At 48.0% G+C, this 25,382-nt stretch overlaps 1 protein-coding gene across 4 annotated transcripts in view; it reads right to left on the bottom strand.

Moving 5' to 3' along the window:
* KIFC3 (kinesin family member C3) overlaps window positions 1-25,382 on the bottom strand; it is a 446,810-nt gene that overhangs the window by 52,770 nt on the left and 368,658 nt on the right. For 3 of the 4 annotated variants that reach the window (XM_078670026.1, XM_078670025.1, XM_078670028.1), the window contains one exon: window positions 1,772-1,971. In XM_078670026.1, the coding sequence (XP_078526152.1) occupies window positions 1,772-1,971 (200 nt within the window). Of the gene's footprint in view, window positions 1-1,771; window positions 1,972-14,031; window positions 14,205-25,382 lie in introns of those variants that run through there. The other variant, XM_078670027.1, reaches the window with a different exon arrangement.

The following is a 25,382-nucleotide window of genomic DNA, read 5'->3' as shown; positions in this document are numbered from 1 at the left end:
GGTGAATGTTTTGCCATTGTGCAACATTCCGTCCATCATCTTGTGTGTTTAGCTGTTCACCCTATGTGGGAAGGGTATGCCCAGACGTAGGTCCCGTGCTCACTACGCCACTGGAGACAAGCTATCCTGGCTGAAGACGGCCGATAGCCAGAAACCGGTCCTAGGATGCTTGATTCCGGTCCAGGGAAGACATGGCTTGGCAGCTCGGTCTGGACTGTTCCCATGAGGCACAGGGTCAAGACTGATTTGCATATGGCCATGTCTGAACTGGGGTGGCTTGGTGTGCAAAATAACGATGGATTAAACCCAGATCTGTGACTGGGGGTGAATGTGATGCCATCATGCAACATTTCGTCCATCACCTTGTGTACTTTGCTGTTCACCCTATGTGGGAAGGGTATGCCCAGACGTAGGTCCCGTGCTCACTATGCCACTGGAGTCAAGCTATCCTGGCTGAAGACTGCTGATAGCCAGAAACCGGTCCTAGGATGCTTGATTCCGGTCCAGGGAAGACATGGCTTGGCAGTTCGGTCTGGACTGTTCCCATGAGGCACAGGGTCAAGACTGATTTGCATATGGCCATGTCTGAACTGGGGTGGCTTGGTGAGCAAAATAACAATGGATTAAACCCATTTCTGTGACTGGGGGTGAATGTTTTGCCATTGTGCAACATTCCGTCCATCACCTTGTGTGCTTTGCTGTTCACCCTATGGGGGAAGGGTATGCCCAGACGTAGGTCCCGTGCTCACTATGCCACTGGATTCAAGCTATCCTGGCTGAAGACGGCTGATAGCCAGAAACCGATCCTAGGATGCTTGATTCCGGTCCAGGGAAGACATGGTTTGGCAGTTCGGTCTGGACTGTTCCCATGAGGCACAGGGTCAAGACTGATTTGCATATGGCCATGTCTGAACTGGGGTGGCTTGGTGAGCAAAATAACGATGGATTAAACCCAGATCTGTGACTGGGGTGAATGTTTTGCCATTGTCGGCAGTGAACTTCTGGTCTTCTTTTATCTTTACCCTATGGTCCTCTCTGCCAAGTGCCTCCAACAGCCTGCTGCTTCTCCCCATTCTCTTTCTGTTGCCACATGCCAGCAATCAAGGTACTCACTTGAGCAAAATTTCCCAAATCTGCTGTATCTGGTTGAACATCGCTGTGAAGTAACAACTGAGTACCGTTGCCAAATCAGCTCATGTTTATTGTGGTATTACCACAAGACCCACAGTGTTGGCTCTCCCTGAGTTTTTACACTGTTCTACTCCGTCCGCTAGGAGACTGATGGTGGCAAGAAAACAAGAATGGACAGTAGTGAACCGCGAGGAGCCCCTCGTAACACCTGGTATGGCCAGTCTCCACTCTCCCTAGACATATCACCTAGCAGGCTTTTCTCTTATTGTCTATCAAGCACGCTTCCAGTTTTTCCTGTGCACTTTCAAATGTCATCATTCTTTGTTTAACAGTGTTCAGCTTGGAGTGGGCCTTGCCTTTCGAGTGCATCCGAATGTTCTCACTTTGTCAGGTCCAACATTTTCACCCTCCTCTAAAGGCTCCTCTTTAGTTTTGGAGCACTGCGCTGGAATACCTGCTCCATAGTTGTGGATTCTGAGGCCACTCCCCAGGTTCTCTCTCTTTCTGAGCCCCCCCCCCCCCCTTTTAAGGCATATTAAGTCCTTGGTGCCTTCTCAATCCAGCTGGGGTACAATAACCGTCCCAGGGATATTTTTCACTCATCTGCATCCCCCAGCACGCCTGGACGTGCTGAAATTACCTGTGCCTGCAAGTCCAGACAGACCCCACGATGCTCATTCTCCCGGATCTGCAGTTTGTCCTCCAATCCCTGCAATTCATCCTGCAGCCTCAGTTTATCCTCCTGCAGCTGGCTCATGGATTCCACCACCTTCTGGATCATGGGGAACTGACGCGCGCTAGGTAGGCTGGAGCGCTTTGGGACACCAAATAACCTCCCACCTGGGTGATGAAGAAAAACAGGATTGAAAGGTCACATGTGGAAGAGAGATCAAAGCAGAATCTTTCAAGCAAAATTAGGAAATGACCCCTTACAGCATTCTCCATTTCCACAAGCCCTAACTATCTCAAGGGGCAGGACAATCGTGAACAATGTAGCAATGTCACAGGTATGGGTAATTAGGAGGAACAAATACGAAAATGGATACTTTACTTCAACTCTGGGTTTCACCTTCAATTAGCACTCTAGATCTACTTTAGTCACACGCAGAGTCAAAGTCTATGAGCCCCAATGAACCATCGCCAAGCACAGGAAGCTGGTTTAGATGTGATGCCTCCCACAAGATTATATGCACGCCAAGGACAAGCAAGGAAAAGGGGCACAGACTTAAGAGATTGTGTACATATTTCAGGAAACATGAAGGCTCTGGCAAAAAAAAAATATATATATAATAATAATAATAAATATATATATATATATACACACACACACACACACACACATATATGTATATACACACAGACCCACCCACCCTCGTTTTGGCCACTAAATGAATCTTTAAGCAGCTGCTAGTAAATATTGCTGTCAATGCACATTTTAAGAACCACTGGTCGGAGTGGAGTCGGGCCATCCAAAAGAACAGATGCGAGTGAGGCCGCAACTGTGGACACTTTAATTACTCCATCTGCCACATGTGCAGGAAAGATGCGTCCACAGTAAGTTTCAGAAGTTGGTTAGCTTTGTTAGCGACAAACCTGAAAGGCAGCTACACGGATAAAAACTCAGAATCAGAATACCAGCTCATGAGCAAAGCAACTCTACAACATGGACCTTGCAGTCTGCCAAACATCTAATTCAGCTCTGAATTGGGACACACTTGGTGGAGGTGTAGCAGGAAGCATTTCAGGACTGAATCTGGTGAGTTTACTCTCTTCCCAATGGGTTCCCAAGGCAACAACTTCAGAGACGAACACTCCTTACCATTAACATCCAGAGTGAATCGTAGATTCTCCTTTAGACCAGCTGTGGGCTAATGCTGGTCACCCTGATTTAGGAAGCAATGGGAAAATCTAACACATACTATTCAGAAAATACACCTCTTAATGGTGCAGCTGGGAGCCAGTTTTAAAAACACAATCCTAGTTTGACCGTTCCAACTGGGGAACAGTAGGTCCAGTGGGTTTGCAGAGGTCCAGATTTTTTAAGCACTTTCTGGCCCTCAGCCATTATTCAGATAGAAGTCACAAATGGTGAGTGCTCCAGTGGAACATGCTGGAGCTAGTCAATTGATACCTGCATTACTTCAGTCTGAAAACAGGTACAGTGGAACCTTAATTGATTACTCTAAAGTGTGTCTGGTGGTGCCCTGGCATTATCAAGTTTTTGAATACCAGTGATCTGGTTATCTGTAAAGATAAAAAAGAGACTTGATATAGAGTTCTTTTTCCAATCATTTACTGCCAACTACTGACAATATTTCCATTGAATTTTGAAGAATCAATAAATTTTTGATCAGGAGCCTGTCTGTGGGCCCTGTCCATTGTTGTAGGATTTTTCATCTTTAACAAAGTGTTATCTGCCCGAATTGAAATCGCAGGACCTCCCTTGAACCACCAAGGAACCAGTGCAGGGATCTGGCAGATCATAGGAAGAAGCAAGCTTAGCTATACTGTATCTTCCGGAACCAATGGTCCATTGACTAGGAGCTGTAAAAGACCCAGTTACAAAATCAATTCTCTGTAAAGAAACCCCCAAGACAAAAGTTCTGCCAGATGTGTGAGTTTGCAACCTGGGTCCTGTTTCAAGTGAGAGACAGTGGTAACTGTAAAAACTCAGAGGATTTGGAGCCAACACTTACGCGTGGAGCCTACTGATCAATTGCGTACATTTCTTTGAGTTAAGGAAGAGTATATGCCTGATTGTGTGTAGGGCCTGGGCTGGTGAGAAGTTAGATATTAGCTAGAAAGAGGAATGGAGAGAGTTATCTGGGGTTAGGTACATATTTAAAACTGGATACAAAGGTACCAAACTCAGGATAGTATGTGACAAAGCCTAAGGCAGAGAGAAAGGGATACCTAAACGTCGACAGCATTAGAAAAAAATTAAAGTAAATATATGTATAGCATAGCCTTATTTGAAAAAAGACAACGTGATCATATAATATTCAAATGAATACTAGCCCAGGAAAAATTGCCACAGATAATAGGATGGTGGACCAGAGTTCTGGAACTGGGCAGTGCAAAATGTATCGCAACCACACCCCGGGATTTGGACGCAACATCAGGAAAGGGCTTATAATTAGCACATACACAGGCAAATTTGTGCAATCACATTTTTAACTCATTGCGCATACGAACAGTCTGTGCTGATGTTCTTTGAGATACTGACCCGCCAGTGAACCAATCACAGAGGAGGTGGTGTGCGATTCAAATACACAGTGATTCTTTTTATTCATGTCTGTTCTGGTATTAGGGAGGCATTGATTAGGCTGCTTCCTTCAGTGTCATTAAAAGTGTTGTCTGTGGCACCAAAAATCCTTGCCCAGCTCAGTTTGTAAATTATACCTCAACCTAGACTTGAGCAGGTGAAGACTGGAGACGTGCTAAAGGCTATGTTTGCTAAAAAAGGATCTGGTGAGAGGCTGCTCCATAATAAACTAATAGCCTAGGGGTGTAACGTGGGCCTCTGGAACCCCGATGGCGGGCCCCTCTCGCCCCCCCCCCATGGGCCCCCCAAATCAGTGTAAAGCCTATGGATATCTATGAACAATGGGAGTTTCAGGCGCACTTCACTACGTTCTGCATTATGTAACATGCTGGCCAAGAAAAGGAAAACTAATTCCCACATTTCCTTCTAGGAAATCTCACGGTTTGTGACACGATGAAACTGCACTGTGCGTGTTCTGTCAGCGTCACTGCTCCCCGTGGAAGAGAGTCACACATGACACAAGCAAGTTATCAGCCTCGCCCTCCACTGTGCAATGCTTTCACAGGCCTGGTGCTGAAGGAATGTTCTCACCAACCACACCGGAACCGAAATAAGCTTCTAAATTAAGAACTAACCCCATCACAAGCACCTGGAGCCAAGGCGGATCACCTTGACTCATGCCTTCCGCATACCAACTCCTTGAGAAGAAACAGCTGCACTGGGAGACCATGTGAGCCGAGAACTGTCAGCAGGATTCCAAAACACATCCAGGGAAGGCAAGAGCAGGCTGACAGGGGAGGTGTAAGAAGGCCGAGGAAGCTAGGAGATGAACAAGGTTAAATGAAGAAGAGAAGATGGAGGAGAAGCTGCATTGAAGAGGAGTACAGGGTGGTGAAAGAGAAAGTGGAGAAGAGTCAGAAGAACCACTATTTTTAGGTCTCGCCTAGAAAGGGCTTGCGCGGTCTCTAGAAGCATGCTGAATTCAAGATATGGGTTTTACAAGCTCCGCCCATTTCAAGGACTGCCCCTGTTACATGGGTTGTTTCTCCGAGCTTGCAAGCACAATGTATTTCTTTAAGATGCAGCATTGTGCTTGTGGTTTACAGAGCTCTGCTGTAAACAGGGCAGTAAATCGAGCCACCTTTGCTGTGCATTCAAAGGCCAGGTCTGCTTTTGTCTGCAGCTGCCTTCTCCTCCTTCCTGCTTTTGAAAAGCGTGTCCTGGTGTCACAGTCCCTGCCTTCCCTTGCAGAGCTCAACACAAGCAGCATTTGCAATGTAATAGGTCTCGCATTTGCGCGAGCTTGGGATATTGTCATTGTAAATGACCATGCCTTTTATTTATGTGTTTTGAAAACCTCCTTCCTCTCTCCCTCGCTCTTGCCACGCGTCGAGGCCGAGCCCCTAGCACAGCTTTGTAACAGGGGCCTTCAGCAACAAGGAGAGCCGATTTACACGGGCAGCAATGAAGCCTCTAGACTCTGCAGCCTGGGCCTACACACAGCAGGCAAACACGGACAAACACCACAATAAACCTAAACATATAAATCTAACCATGGGGCTCTTATGAGTCACCATTTTACGGCTCCCAGCAGTCCCCGGATCAGGCTGCTTGGTTGTTAAACAATTGACACGTATTACCCAAATCAATTAGTTCTTGCTTGTTGTAGAACATGGAAAGCCTTGGCTGCCCCTGCCAGAGCGCAATCCTCATACACGACAACAACGTCAATTCTCATTCAGTCACTTATTCGGGGATTCTTTCCGTCGCAGTCTCGAACTTAACTTTGCCACAACTGCAGGCACATACTTGTTACCTCGCCCTCATTTTGACAGTGTTGCTCGCTTTTCAATGATTTTCGCCATCCTAAAAAGCAACATGCTTCTTTGCAAATCTGCATCACCTTCCTAAAATCTTTCTCGTTTACTGTATGTAACGTGCTCAACCTAATTTGTGAGGCAACAGGTTGGCATGTATGCACAGGTGCCGCGATGCAAAGGAGAAAAAAAAACGGCCATCGTCCCATTTACTAAGTTCATACGTAAGGTGTCTTTTGCTTTCAAGAAAAAGAAGTGCAGTTACTGCCAGCGTTGCTTCTCGTAAGCAACGACGTCTTTACGCACAGCTTGTAGGTTTTCAATACACTTCAATAAAAGGCATTCTAAATGCCAATAGCTCAAACTCATGCAGAAGAGAGCACAGGGAAGAGGAGGGAGCACAGGGAAGAGGAGAGGAGGGAGCACAGGGAAGAGGAGAGGAGGGAGCACAGGGAAGAGGAGAGGAGGGAGCACAGGGAAGAGGAGGGAGCACAGGGAAGAGGAGAGGAGGGAGCACAGGGAAGAGGAGGGGAGGGAGCATGGGGGGAGGGAGCACAGGGGCAGGAAGGGAGCACAGGGGCAGGAAGGGAGCACAGGGGCGGGAAGGGAGCACAAGGGAGGGAAGGGAGCACAAGGGAGGGAAGGGAGCACAAGGGAGGGAAGGGAGCACAAGGGAGGGAAGGGAGCACAAGGGAGGGAAGGGAGCACAAGGGAGGGAAGGGAGCATAGGGGAGGGAACGAAGGTAGACAGGGGAGGAAACAAAGGGAGCACGGGGGAGTGGGTTCCAGCTGAGGAAGAGAAGGGAGCATAGGGGAGAGAAGAGAGCACAGTTGAGGGAGGCAAGGGAGCACAGGGAATGGAGCAGAGGTTGAGGAAAGGACTGTATCCGAGGGGAATGAAGCGCCGGATGAGGGACAGACTGGACAGGACAAGGCCGAGAGTAAGGCAGTCATTTCTTTCATGCACCTCAATGAGACAGAGGGCAGAACAGGTGCGGTAGTAGGAGTGAGGGGCATCAGAAGAAGCTAAGGCACTGGAACAAGAATTCATAAGGAGGGGTGGTGAGCCCAGGAGACACTGACTGCTTACTGGAGGAGGGGACGGACTGGGAGTGTCAACCAATTACTTACGAGCGCAAGTTCTTTCATGTGCCAGTTAAAGGAAATTACAGCAAAATGCACCAAGGTGTTATTTGGGAGTAAACAGACGTAAGACTTTCCAGTGCCATTCCCTCACTTTTTTGTTACTAGACCCACTCCTCAATCTTTTACTATTCCCATGTTCACAGCCTCTCTGCCTCAGTTCACTCTGATGCAGCAACAGATAGATACCTGGGCTAAACTACCCAGGCTAAACATCATATTTTGGGTAGAATCCACTATTTAGAACTCCTACCCTTTCTCTTTAATCTCTACTCCCACTTTACCTCTTATTCATCTGTATTTCCAACCACAATACTGTGGCATTACCCAAAGTTGAACTAGAGCTACCAATGTCCTGGAATTGCTCTGTATTTGGTCACATTGTCTGAGCATTGTTATGCCTTAGTTCTTTAATATGTTGTTTAAATGAAAAATAATTTCCTGGCCCCATTATTACTTCCAGACCCCACTCTCCCGTTCATCCCATTACAAATACCCTGTCCCACCCTTCAGTCAAGGATTCACCATTGCTTTAGTACGGACTGAAGGGGACATATGCTCATAAACAAACATTCAATGCAAACTCTGGGTGGGATTCCCTGGTGTTCAGCTTACAGTGGGCTCTTGCTCACCAATCGCAAAGGAGAGTATCCAGAATCTGCCGACTGGGTGAACATTTTAAATCCTACCAGACTTCTTCACCCTGTCCCAGGGTGCCCAAAAACCATCCGTGACTGCCTGAAGACCACTCCTGACAGTTCTAATCATATTGCAGGAGTCCAATCACAGACGTACTGATAGCAAGAAGCCTCCAGTCCTCCTCAATGCCCCATGTATCCTAGGCGGGTATGGAAATACTAATGTCCAAGTAGTACTTGTAATGGTCACCACACAGGATGTACGACATTACAACGCATGCTTTTACCACACATGCTTTTACCTCGCGGTTTTTACAACGCATACCATTACAACGCATAGCGCTTTGGGGTGCTGGATAGTGAATAGTTTAATTTACTATTCCAACTCCAGTCCCCATGGACACTAGGGAAGGTGTTGGATAGTAAATTAAACGTATTCCCTATCCTAGAGCGCCCCCCAGCGCAATGCGTTGTAATGGTTTGCGTTGTAAAAGCTGCGATGTAAAAGCATTGCGTGGTAAAAGTTGTGTTGTAAGTGATGTTTCCCCACCTCACATGATGTGCATCAGAACTATACTGCGCTTCTGTTCTCACATCTTCGCCTTCCTAGTTAGGTTACCTTGTTCACTCATCCAATCCAACAACCATACCAGGTTAATATCCTACTGCTCCCACGTTTCTTTCTTTGGGTGAGGTTCGCTCTGATCTTTACAGATGTGTTATCAATCAGGTCTATCCGGTCCTGCCACAAACTCCGTGCATGTGTGTTTTGTGGGCAAGATGGGTCAGCAGGTGCTAGTTTTTTTTTTATAAAGTGAGAGTCTGAGGGTCTGTATGTTTTGGTGTGTGGCTGACCGGCATGAGTCCAGGTTCCGAGCAGTAATTATTTTGCTCCAGTTCTTCTGCATTTATGGGGTCCAGACTCTGGACCATTGAATTTTGCAAATTTTTTTTGTTAAAGAAATCATGGAGCACAAGGTCAAGAGTTCTGCATTTTATCCTTCTTTGTCTCCAGAGAGAGTTCAGCCCTCGCCACGGCTCAACCACAGAAGTCACACCACGTCAGCCCACTCTGTCCACTTAGGGGCGATCCCTGCCCTGGGAGCCTTGGCAGGTTTTCTTCTTCATAGAACAGTGTTAGGCTGACCCCATGAGCATCCAGAGGCATCTCCGTGGCACTGTCTCTACACAAGACCTGATCACTTATGGAAAATGAGGAGCTACGGCACTAGATCGATAAATGCACCAATCTGGTAGAGTGAGGGAGCGTTGCCTGAGACACTGAGGGGAGTGATTTGGGCCTTCAACTTTCTTGCCAGGACGCGTTCAGGCATAGTTTCTCACCACAACGCCCTGCTTCAGTCATTAATGCCCTCCCAGAAGCTATGTACCCAAATATCAAACTTCTTTGATGCCTGCATAAAAACGTTGTCGACTCTCTTCATTCTGTGATTCTCCATGGTTAATAATGGACCCTTGGCCCTGCAGGAGGTTCCGTTCCGCTTAACCCCTGCTGTCACTCTTTGCAGGAGTTCGCTCCTAGCTCGCTGGAGGAGTCTGCCCATGCCCTTAGAGATTGAAAATCTGGGCTCCTTCACATCCAAAGCCCCCCTCACATTCTTTTTTCCAACAGAACTGTAATCAAACCCCTCCTAAATCACCTCGTAAAGCAGTCCATTCTCACTGCCACCGTTCCCAGCTGCTGGAAACAGGCCAAATTAATCCTTCACCTACAAAAAAAAGTCAGCTGACAAATCCAACATTTCTAACCGCATACCTATGTCTCTGCTGTCCGCCTTTTCCAAGATATTACGAGAAGCTTATTAATAATAGGCAGCTCGTGTTTTTTGATTTACTAAGAGCAGAACAAGCTGTTACACCCCTTCCAGTTGAGCTTTCGCCCTGGTTCAGCAACACGACCACTCTGCTGGAGGTAGCAGACGCCACTGATATAGCAGTGGAGCAGAGGAAGCAGGTGGCCCGGATTCTCCTTGATCTATGTTCATTCAGCTTTTGACACGGTCTCACACCCTATACTTCGACAGCACCCCAGTGACATAGGGGTCTGTGACCCTGCTTAGGACTTGTTCAGCTCCTTCCTGGCAGCTGGATTTAAATCGGTATGGATGGCTCCATTTACCTTGAAACCTAAAACCATAGTCCTTGGGGTACCTCAAGGGTCTGCATAAGCCCAACATTATTCACTGTCTATATGACCCCACTGGTGACTCTTGTTGAATCTTACAGCATTCAAATTGCCTCATACGCTGATGACACACAATTGCTCCTCACCCTGGATTTAAATTACCCTATAGCGCGGAGCATTTTTAAAGCATGCATGCCATCAGAGTTCACTGGATGCGCAACAATTACCTACAATGTAAAACCAGCAAAACGGAAATCTTGCTCTTTGGGATTCATCCGCCTAGCTGAGAAAATGACATCTGGCCAAATGGTGTTCCGCCTCCACAGCCCCCCCCCCCTCCCCCCAGCAATGTGATAACACTGCCGCTAGGTGGCAAGTGTATTAGGTTTCTGTTTTGGACTCCTAAAGATGCTTAAAAGAAAAAGTTTCTCTATCTTCTCCCACTGCCACAGGCATCAGAAAACAGTGATTCAGGCCCGATTACCTCATGGTCAGATTATGCTAATTCGCTCTATTGGAGTCTACCGGCCTATCTGCTGATGAGACTACAGCTGGTTCACAATGCCGCAGTAACCCCCTACCAACCTTCCAGATCCTTCCGTTCTTCCAGGTCCCTGTTGGTGGGGACTTCTCAATTTAGAAAGAAAAAGTGGGGTGGTAGCTCTTCCTACCTAGCTAGCTGCGAGGGGTTATAAAGACCTCCCGCAGCAGCTCCGCGCCATAGAGGATATCCAAGCCTTTACGAGTTTTCTTAAACCTTGGTTCTTTGGGCTCTATTTTTAGACCATTAGTCAATACAGGATCAGTTTTACTACCCAGCGCCAGGACACTCATGGCATAGCTGTTAAGGATTCCAAATCCCCGAAATTGATAGATAGTTCTCTAACGATCCTACTTCACTTTTAAATCACAAAAACATTCCACTGGAACACCAATATCAGAAATAGTAAAAAAAAATAAAACACCAGAAACTGTAGTTACATCATTAGAGTAGTGACGCGAGGTCCAAGGGACGTGAAGCCCCATTACACTGCAATTAAGTTCCTCCTTTCCCCTAAATGGGTCGTGGCTCTGGAAGCACTGTTGGCAAGCAGTTTCTCATTGCACCCTCATCTCTGTAGGAATTCCCCTACTGCCCCTGCTCCCGTGTCCAGGCCCATGGCTTGGACCTATGTTTACATGTTAGGTGTGTTTTGAGAGGGTCAAACTTGGCACATGAATTTCCTATTTTACCCTTTATCTTTGTCTCTATATCCCCCTTTTTTTCCTTGACTGTTCTGGACTATTTTGTACTGAATCATCCTTTCTCGCAAGTACACCAAGTCCATTTTCTGCTCCTGTCTTGGGCTTCACACTCTGTAGCTTAGCAAACAGACACCTAGGCACAACGTCCATGAATCTGGTCAGTCTTTATTTTTACCACAAATCGTACTTGATTCGGGAGAAGGGTATGAAGAAGGCATCTATAATATAATAATTGCTTTAAACAAAAAAGCAAACAAACACTTGGTTTGGAAAGTGGCCAAGCACGAACATTTATGTAGGACATGACAATTCCTTTTGACTCCTCGGGAATGGAGGGTCAGGGCCTCCCAGAGAAGTAGCACCCAGTCCCCTGCCTCTTCAATCCCCTTGTGAATGCATGGCTAAAGATTCCCACATTGAGTAGGGGCCCTAGAATTGAAACAAATTAGTGATTTTGTCATCTGACACAACTTTTCAGTAGCGCGAGCACATCAATATTCATTCCTCACTCAGTTATGGAATCCTTGAACCAGGCGCACGTCAGGAAGCTCTACAGGGCGTTTCCAGTGGATGATTTATTAGGTAGGTGCTGCCTCTCGCTAGTTGAGCAATGTCTTTTTTTACACAATCAACACTTAGGCACGCATCCATCTCGGCATCAAGCCAATTTCTAATGACTTTTTTGAAGCCATGATAGAAACTTCTTCGCAAAAAGTTTGGAAACTTCTCAAGAATGGGCTTGTGATCAAACTAGACCATGATTAAATGTAGTGATTCCGTTTTAAGGACTATCATTCCCTTTTTAAAAACATAAAAAGTAACAAAGATCTAGAACATTTAGACAACATAGGAGTTCCCACTACCATCAACTATACTTCCATTGCAACACTTCACAGCTTGTCCACATTCTACGGTTCTGAATTGAGGAGAGGTCAGGGTAAAAAGGAATAATCCACTTCCACCAATGAGTTATGCAGCATATACTACAATACAGCTATGACCGCCTTCACCAATATCTCATTCCTCACAAGAATCAAAGGACTATAATTTCCAAAATGCACTGGTGGGAATCGGGTTTTGACACACGATCAAAAATCAAAATGGAGGCAAACTCATGCATCGTAACAGAACATCGAAGGATATCAGATTAAACTGTGGAGGTAGGCCGAGTAGATTCAAATACCAGGATTATATATATGCCATAAAAAGGTGATTGAAGGGTATTCATATGATTCATGATGCAAATTTCAGGATCATGAATTCAATCAAGTCATGGTCAGCGAGGAGCTTCAATACAACTTCTAAATACAATTCCTTTACCATTTAGTGGTATCCAACCATATTAACCTCACCCTATTACTAACCCCAAAATCCTAGGATCTGCTACAATGTGTCAACTTACAACCTTCACAGTCCAACTAATCATTCAAGACCCTTGTATTATAATAATCATAGAAGATAACCCCAGCATAGCCAATCGCACAGGACCTTCACACTGCAGTGAATCACTGACAGCCTACCATTTCATAACATCAGTTACTCAAAACATCAATCACACAAGACTGCCCCACTGCCATTAATTATTAAAACCAACCCAATATGTGAAACCATTCCTTTATGACAACAATGGCAATAACATTCTTCTGTATCCAATCGCACCAGTCCCTGCAACCACATTGGCTTTGCACAAAATATCACTACGTTCACATAAACCATCCTTCTGCAGTGTTCAAACATTGACGACTCCTGCTATGAAAATCAAGGAGGACCTCACCACTGCATTTAAATAGACTAGCTGTTCCCACAGTGCCGATCAACAACCCCTGCAGCTTCTTACTTCTAAACTGTAAAGTCACAGTGGAAGGACGGGGGGGGGGGGGGGACACTTATGAAAGTGTCCCTAGTGAGGACGCCAAATGTGACCAATAGTGCAAAGCGCCCTTAAGGACACCAGAGTGGAATGGGAAGGGAGGGACAGCTGTGGCTTAAGGTTGGTTGCGTAACCAGGTATTGATATTGCATTGATGATCCCTCACAGACCAGAGGGTGTATGTGTGAAACCGAACTAGATAGTAAAACAGATTCATATCAACTATTATCTTCATCTCATAGCACACAGCAGCACTTCATCTGTCCCTGCCCTTCAATTCCATTACTTAGTCCTGCCAGTATCTAATTGTTATCCAACGATCCAGTTACTCATGCAGGGTAATTCCTCTCTAAAAAAAATAAGGCAAAAAAACAATGCATTAAAAGTGGCATTTATCAAGCAGGATTGTTTCCAGTCTCCTTCACTTGTCCAGTCTACCAACACTGTGCAATGAATAATGCGCCCAACTATTCTCAGGATCCGCAACACGCCTGTCTTGCTGCAGTTTCCATCGTTCAACCTCTTTCTGGGTGTTGTCTGCTGATCTAACTACCCCACGGAAGTAGACTCCTCCTGAGCGCCCTCAATGACACGGACATCCTTCTGTCTCTCCTCAAGCACTGTAGGGCCCGCGTAGATCAATACTTGGCCTGACCTCCATTGAATGACTACAGACACAGGTGGTACCCTGAAGAAGAACTCCCTTCCGAGTTACAATGCATAGAGCTTGAAGAAAACTCTCCGGCCAGGAGACCCCCTAATGTGTTTCTACTTACCCTTGCTCCCCAGGTCTGCCTCTCCTCGCCAACTGAAGAGACCCCCTTTTCCTTGGTGAAGGGGGCACTGCCTCCCTGTGAGTGTGGCAGGTCTCGCTTCCGTTTGTAGCTCCATGTCCTTCCTCGAGTGGCTCCTAAGCTCTTCTGTCAGCTCTCCACTCTCCTCCTCATTTATTTCACACATCCTCCCCTCCCAGCTCATTTCTCACACTCGTCCATAGCACAGCCTGTAATCAGCACCAAGGGTGGAGCGCGACACGCGCTGACGTGTTGCCTGAAACCGCAGACTTCCCCACAAGATGAAATGAAGAGGAGCGGCCGGCTCTATCGTGTCAGGACAGGTTGACAATTTCAATTAGAGTCTGAGCGATACAGGGGGATATGGAGGTGAGGTGGGTGTGAGGGAAGAGCCAAGTGAAGAGAAAACAGTCTTCACGCTGAAACAGCATGGCCACTTCCCACAGTTGAGCTTCAACCCAAGTTTCACCAGGGAACAGGTGAGTACTTGGGGGCGGGCCTGGTTTTGAATCCCACCCATGGATGTTTGCAGGCTTTTACAGAAAAAAGAAATGGCGAGAGTGGTATGGACAAGAGAAGAGAATTTTGGAAGAAGCAATTAGAAAAGAGAGTGAAGTTCAGCAAAAATATGCTCAAACAGCTTAGAACTGTGTTCTGGTAAAGGGGTGCAATTGTACTAAATATAGATTTTCTGTGTTGCTGATTATGAAAATTACGGTCTTTGCTGCTAGAATGTGATTGGACAATCGGTGTCTTCTGGATATGCAAGAATGCCAACTTACTCCTGCTTTAAAAGTTAGGACAAACCTCTAGACCAGCAGTTCTTAGCTTTTTGACTATTGTGGACCCCCAATGAATCACTACTGGAAACCGGGGACCGCCGTCTAAACAATTTCTAAGATATGAACCACAAAATACACAAAAGGTATACATCAAACAAATATACAAATTACTACATTTATATAAAAATAGGAATTTTAGTGGTACGGTTGGAACGTTCAAATAGTTGGCCTCTTCGCTTAAAGAGGTAGCAACGTGCTAGACTCTACCTATCACTATCTTTAAGGCTCCTTTTGTCAGTGCATAGCGGGTCTTAAATGGAGGACACCAATCACCCATACTAGATTCTGCTGCTGTACTTGAGCTGCTACCATGAATCAACATAAGTATACCCACTGATTTTTTAACCTCCAATTTCAGATTACCTCACATTTATAGAGATTTTTGAAATGTTCAATGTTAATATACACTGGTGTATTCTGCTAAAAGTATGTAACTGTGAACCCTATGTTAAGAACCGCAACTCTAGATACCGGATTCTAGAAGAGCATTGCTGCTGTGACCTGGAGAAGAGGCAGCTGGGCAAGAGAGAGATATTCGCCTTTAAAAAAAAAAAAAAAAGATGTAACAGTTTTATGTCTAGTCAGATGACTTATGATACTTTTTTCTTATTTTGTTTTTGTTATGGTAGGGGGCTGCCTGACTAATTGAAACGTTTGCCAAGCATAAAGATGTACACAAACTTGTTCCCCCCGAAGAAGGGTTATTCTGACCCAAAATGCATTGGGGCAGTTATGAATTAAATTATTATGCCAGTATTTGTTGTGAGGGGTAGAACCTTCATATTGTACAACATGTAACATTGTTTTCTTAGATTTATAAAAGTGTATATGCACAAAATGGATTACTAATTGAGGATATAAAGACATACTGAAAAGAAAAATAGTGTTGATCACATTTTGGATAAAAGCCTTATGTTGTGTGTTTAGTGTTAGAAATGTGCAAAATTCATCAGCAAAAACCTTATGGACTATAGCTGTGCGCTGTGAAGAGGACAGATTTTGTCTGTCCCTGTATTATAGTGACAAGAGAAAGATGACCAATGACCTACCAGCAGAAGGCACAGTTCACTGAAAAAAACATAACCCCCAGTAGCCATAAGGGCAGAGTCTGACATGCATCCTAGATTAGTAAACAAAAGCAACCGAATGGGCGTAGTTTGGAGACCTGCAGATGCACATTCCAGGATCCCCTATGGTGAGACAGAATCACCCCAGCCTGCCCTGTACCGACTACTCAGGATGAACACATCTCATAGGTTTCAGGCCCAGAAAGCCACGGGGGGGGGGGGTTCCGCGCTACTCCTGCCCTTGAGATAGTAGTTCACTGGTGCCCCGATTCCAAGCCTTACCATTTTGGCGCTACATTTGCCTAAAGTATTAGTCTGCTCCAAATCCTAGTTCACATTTGTTAATGATGGCTGCCCAGTAGCTCCCTACCTAGGCCGAGATGCTTTCTTCATTTGGCCTGGTTTTGGCCTCGCTCCAGTTTAAGCAGTAGTTTTTTTTGCACTTTACAGGTTTTCACGGTTTTGCTGGCTTACTATCCCCCCACCCCCTTCCCATGCTCGCCGAGTTTCTCTACCTGCACCCTGGGGCGTCAAACTAAAACTTGTATAAGCACCAGTGCTTGAAATGGGAAAACAGTGCAGGTTGTTTCTGATAAGTGCTGGTATTCTCCAATTAAAAGAAATACACTTCTCTTGAGAAGTGCCGCTACTCTGCCTCGCAAAATTAAAAAAAAGTAACGGTACTCAGTACTGTCCCATTTAAATCACCGATAAGCACTCTAATTGAGATTTGTGTCGCATCTCTGCCACTGAATGTGCGTTTTTGTGTCTATTTAAACACACTAGTTTTGCTACCTTTGAATGATCTGTTGAGTTTGTGAATGCGGTTTACGAGTCTCTAACCTGTTCCACCTCCTAGCTTATGCAATTAAATCCAGCTGGAGGACTTTTTAAAAGGTATTCACAGCTCAAAATGAAACGACAGAAATGCCACCGGTAGGCGTCGACGGTATGTGTCAATCGATCTGGCAGCACTCAAAGCACAAAGAAGAAAGGGTGAAAAGGCGATGGATGCGCCGTAGGTTCAAAGAGCCAGCCAGCAACAGAGGTCCCACACACACCCAAGCCCCGGTCCTGCTGCAGAGCGCGGGTGAGGCGGGCGCCGAGGGGACAGCCCGCAGGGCCCATCCCAGCACGATCAATGGGAGGTACAGGGCCCAGACTTCAAAGTGGGAGCTGGGTCGGGGGGGGGGGAGGAGGATTAAAATACAGGGTGCAGCACTCCCTACCGCTTCTAGGAGCTGTACTCATCACGGATTAACTAACCGGCAGTCTTAAGAAGAATGAATCCCGATCGCTGCAAACACAGGGCACGTGCTCCCTCAATCGCATTTCATTCTGGAGCTGTTCCCAGTGTGGCCCATCAGACCCCCTTACAAGCCTCAGACTGAAGTCATACCTCTTTGATGATTCAACTTCGTCTTCCAGAGACTCCCTTGAGGCCTTCCGTCTCACAGCCGTGTAGGGCTACGCACTGTGTTTCGTCACATCTACATGAAGGTTCTATATGAAAACGCACAGGACTTCGAACCACTACAGGCCAGCGAATCGGCACATCTGTTTTTTAAATTTTCGGGTGAAGAACCCATCCGAACACTTAAGGACACCGGACCGGGACAGGAGTGAAACACTCATTCACAAAACTTGCTCCCAGCACGTGTTTTGCAACAAGCGCTCTGTCAGATATCCAGGCTGCTTTAATGTGGAACTTCCCTGTCAATCAAAACGGTGTGAGTGAGTCCTGTGTCATCTACCTGGAATCTCTTCAAAATAAAAGAGAACATTGTCTTATCGTAACAAGGGGGGGTGAGAAGGGAATAGAGGAAGAAAAAGACAGTGGGAAAAGAAGCATGGGCTAGGAGTGGAAGGAGAGAAACATTTTGCGCAATCCAACATTTCCTGGTCATTTTTGTTCAGGTTCTAGAGTCAGTACTTGAAATGGAAAAATAGAACTTCCATTTCTGAGAATTGCCGGCACTCTCCAATTAAAAGTATTACGTTTCTCTTAAGAGGTGCATGTACTCTCCCTCTCAAAATAAACAAGCATTTGAAATGCAATAGGTCGAGCATTTACGAGAGTTTAAGCTATTGGTATTGTAAATGATAATGCCTTTTATGTATATTTTAAAAACCAAAACATAAATAAAAGTCATTGTCATTTACAATGCAATAGCTAAAACTCGCGTAAATGCGATAACTATTGCATTGCCAATGCTTGTTTAGAAAATAAGAGTGATGCTGATGCTAAGTTTGCGCTGGTCACTGTGAGAGACGTGGGGAGTGAGCATGTCAGGGGACAGGCGAATATGCTGAGAACGGATTTGGTGCATTTCAGCGAGTGTATATGGGAATCTGACGGGGGTTGGTGGAGGGAAGAGAAACCAAGCTAGGCTAAGAAAGAGGCATAACAAGAGGGGCTGTTTTCAAAGGGTGATAAAGAGTGGAATGAATGGGTAGGGACGGGATGTAAGAAAGAGGCGGTGAAGAAGGGAGTGACTTCAGAGAAAGAACGGAGTGGGTTAGCGGCAAGGTGAGCTCTGAGGTAAAACAGGAATAAAAAGGACGTGTGGTCTCTTGGCTACATGCAGAGACGGAATAGAAATGATGGATAGACCTCAGTTGACAATAGAAAATGGATCGGAAGTGGTTCAGGGCCTCTCAGCTGGTGGAAGATGATTTGTTAGCGATGTGGGGCCTGTTAGCTGAGAGTGAAATTGCAATGTAGACTATACATGGCTTGTTAGTGAGGTACAGCTGGAGTCGAAGTATTTCAAGGCCTCTTGGCTGACCATAGAGCTTGAAGGAGAAGTAAAGCAGGGCCTCTCAGCAGGAGATAAACCTGGAATGGAAGTGTGCACAGCCTCTCAGCTGATCGGGAATCAATGCAGAGCCTTTCTGCAGGAGGACGACCTGGTAAGGGAAGTGGTGCAGGGCCTCTCAGCATGAAGCAGTAATGCATTTGGATGTGGTGTAAGGCCTCTTAGCTGGAGTAGCGCTGTAATGAGAATGGATGCATGACCTCTCGAGTGGAGTAGCACTGCATTTTGGAGTGGTGCAGAGCCTCTCAGCTGGAGCCCTGCTGCAATGAGGAGCGATGCACGGCCTCTCGAGTGGAGTAGCGCTACATTTGGGAGTTATGCAAGGCCTCTCAGCTGGAGTTGCGTTTGGATGGGAATTGAGGCAGGGCCTCTCAGCTGGATTGCCTAATAGGACGCTGTGCACAAAGGCCTGCCGGTACCCTTGAGTGGCGCGAGGCATGTGAAGATACTTCACTGAGACAGACACACTAATCAGAGCAGGTGACCGCCAGGATCGCGATCCGCGCCATAAACAAAACAAATAAAGAAAACAAGAAGATCATTCCCTCAGTTTCTGAGCTTTTTAGTGGCGACGGGCTGGTCTGTCAGCTCCAGCATCCTCCACTGGATCAGTTGTGCCTCATCCATGCTGCCAAGACTGCCCTGGGAGTGTCCGCTTTAAACCAACTGCTGAGCATGATGTTGTAGTGGCGGTCATTGTTGGTGCATTATTTCCGCTGCAGTTTGAGGTGGGTGAGCAGTGTCCTGGTCCCACCTCCCTTGGACTGCGATTTTGAGAAGTTGTAGTTACAGTGCACACGGCGGCCGTGTGAAGTTCAGCATTGAGTCACTGCGCCCGATCTACTGTAGAAACACACGTTACATGTGCCACAGAGCAACCATTTTCATTTGGGTTTGTGAAAGTGATGAACAACACCTAATTAACCAAGCCCCGGAGAAGCTGTGCGCGTGCACAATCTGCTGTCCGGGCAGGCACAGCAAAGAGGCGACAGGGAGGGAACCAACATGCCTCCCTTCCAATCTAAAGCACGCATTTTGACCGTGAGCCAATGAGAAGTAGAGGCGGAGCTTCCACCCCGCTTCATCAAGCAAAGCGACAATAGATCTCGCAAGCAAACAGCGCATGCGCTGCATCGCTAGGCGAGACCTAAAAAGGACTGCCCATTTAATGCATAGTCTCCACCACCCACAGGCTACCACCTGCGCCTCATCCCTGGTGGCCAGTGGTAGGCCGTAGGTAGGTTTGTTCATCCGTCGCTTTATTGATTTTATTGTATTGCCTGTATTTTCACTGTTGTGTCTGTGACTGCTGTTGTGTGTCTTCCCCCGCTGCCTGTATGTGGTCCATGCCCCTTTTTCTTCCCTCTGTTCCCCTCGCTGTCCCGGTGCTCTCTCTGCCCAATCTTCCCTTCTGTTCCCCTCGCTGCCCCCGTGTCTCTGCCCGGTTTTCCCTTCTGTTCCCCTCGCTGCCCCCGTGTCTCTCTGCCTGTTCTGCCCTCTGTTCCACTCGTTTTCCCCTAGTTTTTGTGCCTTTCTGCCCTTTGTTCCACTTGTTTTTCCCTCGTTTTTTGTGCCCTTCTGCCCTCTGTTCCACACGTTTTTTTGAGCCCTTCTGCCCTCTGTGCCACTCGTTTTTCCCTCGTTTGTGCCCCTTTTGCCTTCTGTTCCATTCGTTTTTTGTGCCCTTTTGCCTTCTATGCCACTCGTTTTACCCTCGATTTTTGTGCCCCTTTTCGTTTTGTTACTTTTGTTGTCCCTCACCGCTGCGGCCCGCCCCCCTGACTGCCCAGCTGCTCCGACCTCCCACCTCCCCATATATGCCAGCCACTGCGCGGCCGTGCCGCTGGCGCGCAGTAGGCGCACCTGAGTCGATACTCGTCTGCGCCTGGACCGCGCCCAGCGCCAGAAACCCTGGCCCCCGCACGCGCCACGATGACTGCCGCCACTACGACGCCAGCACTCTGCACGCTCTCAACTCCGGACGGAGCCACGCCTGCTTCAAGGCCGCCCCAAAACGCACACAAGGCCCCTTCACCTGCAGGAACTGCAGCTACACCAGCCTCACAACCGACGAACCACCCGCAAAGAAAGACCCCAACCACCTCCGATGCATACTACTGAACACCCGCTCCGCACGCAAGCATGCCGTCGGGCTCTGGGACCTGCTCGACACAACATCCCTGGACGTCGCCTTCCTGACAGAGACCTGGTTTAACGACTCCTCCGCACCAGACATCACCATAGCCATCCCAGACGGCTACAAGATCACCCGCAGAGACCGCACCGTCGGAGTAAGAATCGTCATCGTCCACAAGAACAGCATCAGGGTCTCGACTAGCACCGACGACGCGCTCACCACCGCCGAACACATGCATTTCCAGATCCACACAGTCCCTAATTCCAACCTCAGAGGCACCCTCGTCTACCGCCCCCCCGGACCCCGCCCCCAGTTCAGCGACTCCATCGCCGACTTGATCAGCACGCACACCCTGACCTCCACCGACTACATCCTCCTCAGAGACCTGAACTTTCACCTTGAGAACAACAACTCCACAACCCTGATCGATAACCTTGCCAACCTCGGACTGAAGCAACTCGTCACAACGCCCACCCACTCCGCCGGCCACACGCTCGACCCAGTCTTCTCCTTAAGCCCATACGTCTCCATCAGCCACACCACCAAACTCCCCTGGACTGACCACCCCTGCATCCACTTCGCCTTCCAGAAACCCACCACACACCACTGCACCCAACAGATCTCCAGCCGCTGCTGGAGCAAAATCACCGAAGACCAACTACACGCAAACCTCGCTCTCAGCCCACCCACCGAACCCTCCAACACCGACGATGCTACCCACAGCCTCAGACGCTGGATCGAGGACTGCGCCAACACCCTTGCCCCACTGAAGGTACACCCCCACAGAGACACCAAGAAGAGGGCCAGCTGGTTCACCCCAGAACTCCTAGCCTCCAAGCAAGCCTGCCGGAAACTAGAGAAGAAATGGCACAGTGAACAAACTCCAGACAGCCACGCAGCACACAACTACTACCACCTCATCAGGGCGGCCAAGAGGAACTCCTTCAAAGACCGCCTCGACAACAACGCACACAATAGCAAGGAGCTCTTCAACATCGTGAAGGAACTCTCCAACCCCAGCTCCAACACCAACGACATCCCGCCGTCGCAAGCCCTGTGAGACTCCCTCGCCACCTTCTTCCACTGCAAGATAGCAGACATCCACGACAGTTTCAACACCCAGACAGCCCCAACAGACCGCAACACAACAGACCCTCCGTACACCATCGACCACGACCCCCTGCTAACCTGGGTCAGCGTGAGCATCGATGACACCATCAAGACCATGCGCTCAATCCACTCCAGCTCTCTGTCGGACCAATTTCCGCACCGCGTCTTCAACAGAGCAAGCAGCACCATCGCACCCCACCTGCGCAACGTCATCAATCTCTCTCTCGAGACCGCGACTTTCTCAGAGATCTTGAAACACGCCGAGATCAACGCCCTACAAAAAAAAACTAAGGCAGACCCAAGAGACCTCAAGAACTTCCGGCCCATCTCTCTGCTCCCCTTCCCGGCCAAGGTCATCGAGAAAACCATCAACAGACCGCTAACCAGATACATCGAAGAAAACAGAATCCTGGACCCTTCCCAGTCAGGGTTCCGCAGCAACCACAGTACCGAGACTGCCCTCGCCAACAACGACATCAGGAGACCGCAGCACTCATCCTCCTAGACCTCTCTGCCGCCTTCGACACCGTCTGCCACCGCACACTACACACACGCCTCCACGCCGCAGGGATCCGAGACAAAGCCTCTGGATTGGACCACCTCCTCTCTCTCCGGCAGAACCCAGAGCGTCCGCCTTCCCCCATCCTGTTCCACAGCCTCCGAGATCATCTGCGGCATACCCCAGGGATCCTCCCTCAGCCTGACGCTGTTCAACATTTACATTGCCCCGCATGCACACGTAGCCCGGCCTCAACATAATCTCCTACACCGACGACACTTAGTTGATCCGCTCCCTCACCAAGGACCCCATCACAGCCAAAGCCAACCTCCACGAAGGAATGAAGGCCGTCGCCGACTGGCTGAAGATCAGCCGTCTGAAGCTGAACTCTGACAAGACAGAGGTCCTCATCCTCGGCTCCAACCCTTCAGTCTGGGATGACTCCTGGTGGCCGACAGCACTGGGGGCAGCCCGACACCCACCGACCACGCTCGCAACCTGGGAATCATCCTCGCCTCAACGCTCTCAATGACCAAGCAAGTCAACGCCGTCTCCTCCTCCTGCTTCAAAACCCTCCGCATGCTCCGCAAGATCTACAGATGGATCCCGACAGATACAAGAAAGACAGTCACCCAGGCCCTCGTCAGCAGCAGACAGACTACGGAAACGGCCTCTGCGCGGGAGCCCCGACCAAGCTCATCAAACGACTACAACGCATCCAAAATTCCTCGGCATGACTGATCCTCGACGTACCACGCCACAACCACATCACCCCCCACCTGAGAAACTTACACTGGCTTCCCATCAACAAGAGGATATCCTTCAAGCTGACAATCCACACAAGGCACTCCACAAGACTAGCCCAGCCTACCTCAACAGACGGCTCTCCTACAACCCCAACTGCCAGCTACGCTCTGCCGACCTGCATCCGAAGAACAACCACCGTTGGGAGATCCTTCTACCACCTCGCCGCCAAAACATGGAACACCCTCCCACTGAGCCTACGACAGACCCAAGACCTGCTGACCTTCAGGAGGATACTCAAGACCTGGCTGCTGAATCAGTGGCGGCTCCCCAACCAGCGCCTGGAGACCCTCGAGGGTATGTAGTGCGCTTTACAAATGATTGATTGATAGTCTACGACTGGACTGCTTGATGAGAATACACCCCCGTGGCTTACTGGGTGGGTGTTGGATTTATATGTATGCAGTGATGAGGCTGCCTCTCGGTGGTGTGGTGCTGCAGAAGCCAGTTCAGACAAGACCACCCCTTCACAAGGGCAAGTACACAATAACTGCTCAACAGCAGCTGCACCTAGGGCTGCCCCAGAGAAGCTGCAAGCCTCTGTCTTGAGGTCACATGCTGCTCTAGGAGATGAGCGCACTAGCAATGCCAGGCCAGCTTCAATTTTTGGGCCTGGTCAGTGAAGAGCAGGTCGAATTTAATGGCACTTGCATTTAGGCATTTCATTTAGAAAAAACATTACAAAAACCTGGGTTAAATATTTGAATTGATCTCAAGCCTGATATTACTTGCGCTCCATTCTAGACATTTTCGTGTGCTCATTCTACCACTCCAGAATGAGACACGGTCCTGCTCCAATAGGAACAGTTCAGCCGATTGGCTAGTCAAGTCCCCTCTAACCAGGAGCACACAACATCTCAAACCAGCTTGGAGCTTGTTGGCTTCATCGTGGACAGGACCGAAGGCTGGGCCTACCTGCTGAGTTTAGGCCACATGCTTCCTACGCAATAGGATCCAATCTGCACCTTGATCAGGCCAAATGGGTTAAAACCAGTTTGGGGTTGCACATGTTCCTGTTTAAAGGGAAAGTGTCTTGGCAGTTTGGGCTGCATCATTCCCATTGTAGCACGATCTTGGCGGGCTCTTATGGACTGAGCTTCTGAGCAGCAGTGCTTGGTGAAGGTGCGTTCCCTCTGCATGGCTTCTTTGCATTAGTCAAACAGGTAAAATTAGCTCAGCGCCTTGTAAATCTCTTCAAAATAAGTTTGGATGAAGGAAGCTGTACAGTTTTCCCCCGATACAGCATGATTCAAAACGGGTGGAAAATGACAAAAGTGCCCCCCTCCTATAACCTCAGGATCCCATCTCAGACTCCATTCCAGCATCGGCATTAATGTGTTACTGCCGTATCTTGAGTTTCTCCTCACCTATTCTGTGTCAGAGTTTAGGTGAAACCCTTAAGAAGTGCTAACACCCGGTATGTCTTCTGAGATAGCCAATAAAACCCTTCAATAAGAGAGAAGAGCTTAGGGTTAACTGGCCACGAAAACCCAGTGGTCAAAACCTATCATCCTCTAGAGGTGTAACAGAGTTGCGTATGGCAGCTCCGGGAATAGTCTAACTGCACAAGTGAGTAAGCTTACTCCCAGTACATAAGGGATACACCCACACCACGATCTAACTTAGAGCCTGGAACCCAACCAAAAAAAGCTTCACACACCCTCGGTCTTTTTCATCACTTCTTGGTCTCCAGTTTGATTGTGACCTAGGCACGGGTGTGCCAAGAACAGGGGATGGTGAGCTTGTCAGCAAGGCGTGCCAGTGGTGATGGCTTTGAAGATGGTGCGGCTGGTTTGGAAGATGGTGCCAGCTGGCAAATGCAACCAGAGGAGTTCCACCAGGGTGGTGATTATCTGCAAGACAAGGGTTTTCCATAATGCACAGGTCTTGAGGCTATTCACCTTGAGTTAGGGATGAGTTCACCTTACACTAAAAGACAGGCTGATAGTGCAGTCTTTTTCATCTCTTTAATGAGGGGGGAAGTCACCTTAGCTAAATAGTATATGAATTATGGATGCATGTAGAAATTGACTGGAACTGCAGGCTTTGTGAATT

This window comes from Lissotriton helveticus, chromosome 12, assembly GCF_964261635.1.
Source record: "Lissotriton helveticus chromosome 12, aLisHel1.1, whole genome shotgun sequence".
NCBI lineage: Eukaryota > Metazoa > Chordata > Amphibia > Caudata > Salamandridae > Lissotriton > Lissotriton helveticus.
This window is presented reverse-complemented; position numbering and strand designations above follow the sequence as displayed.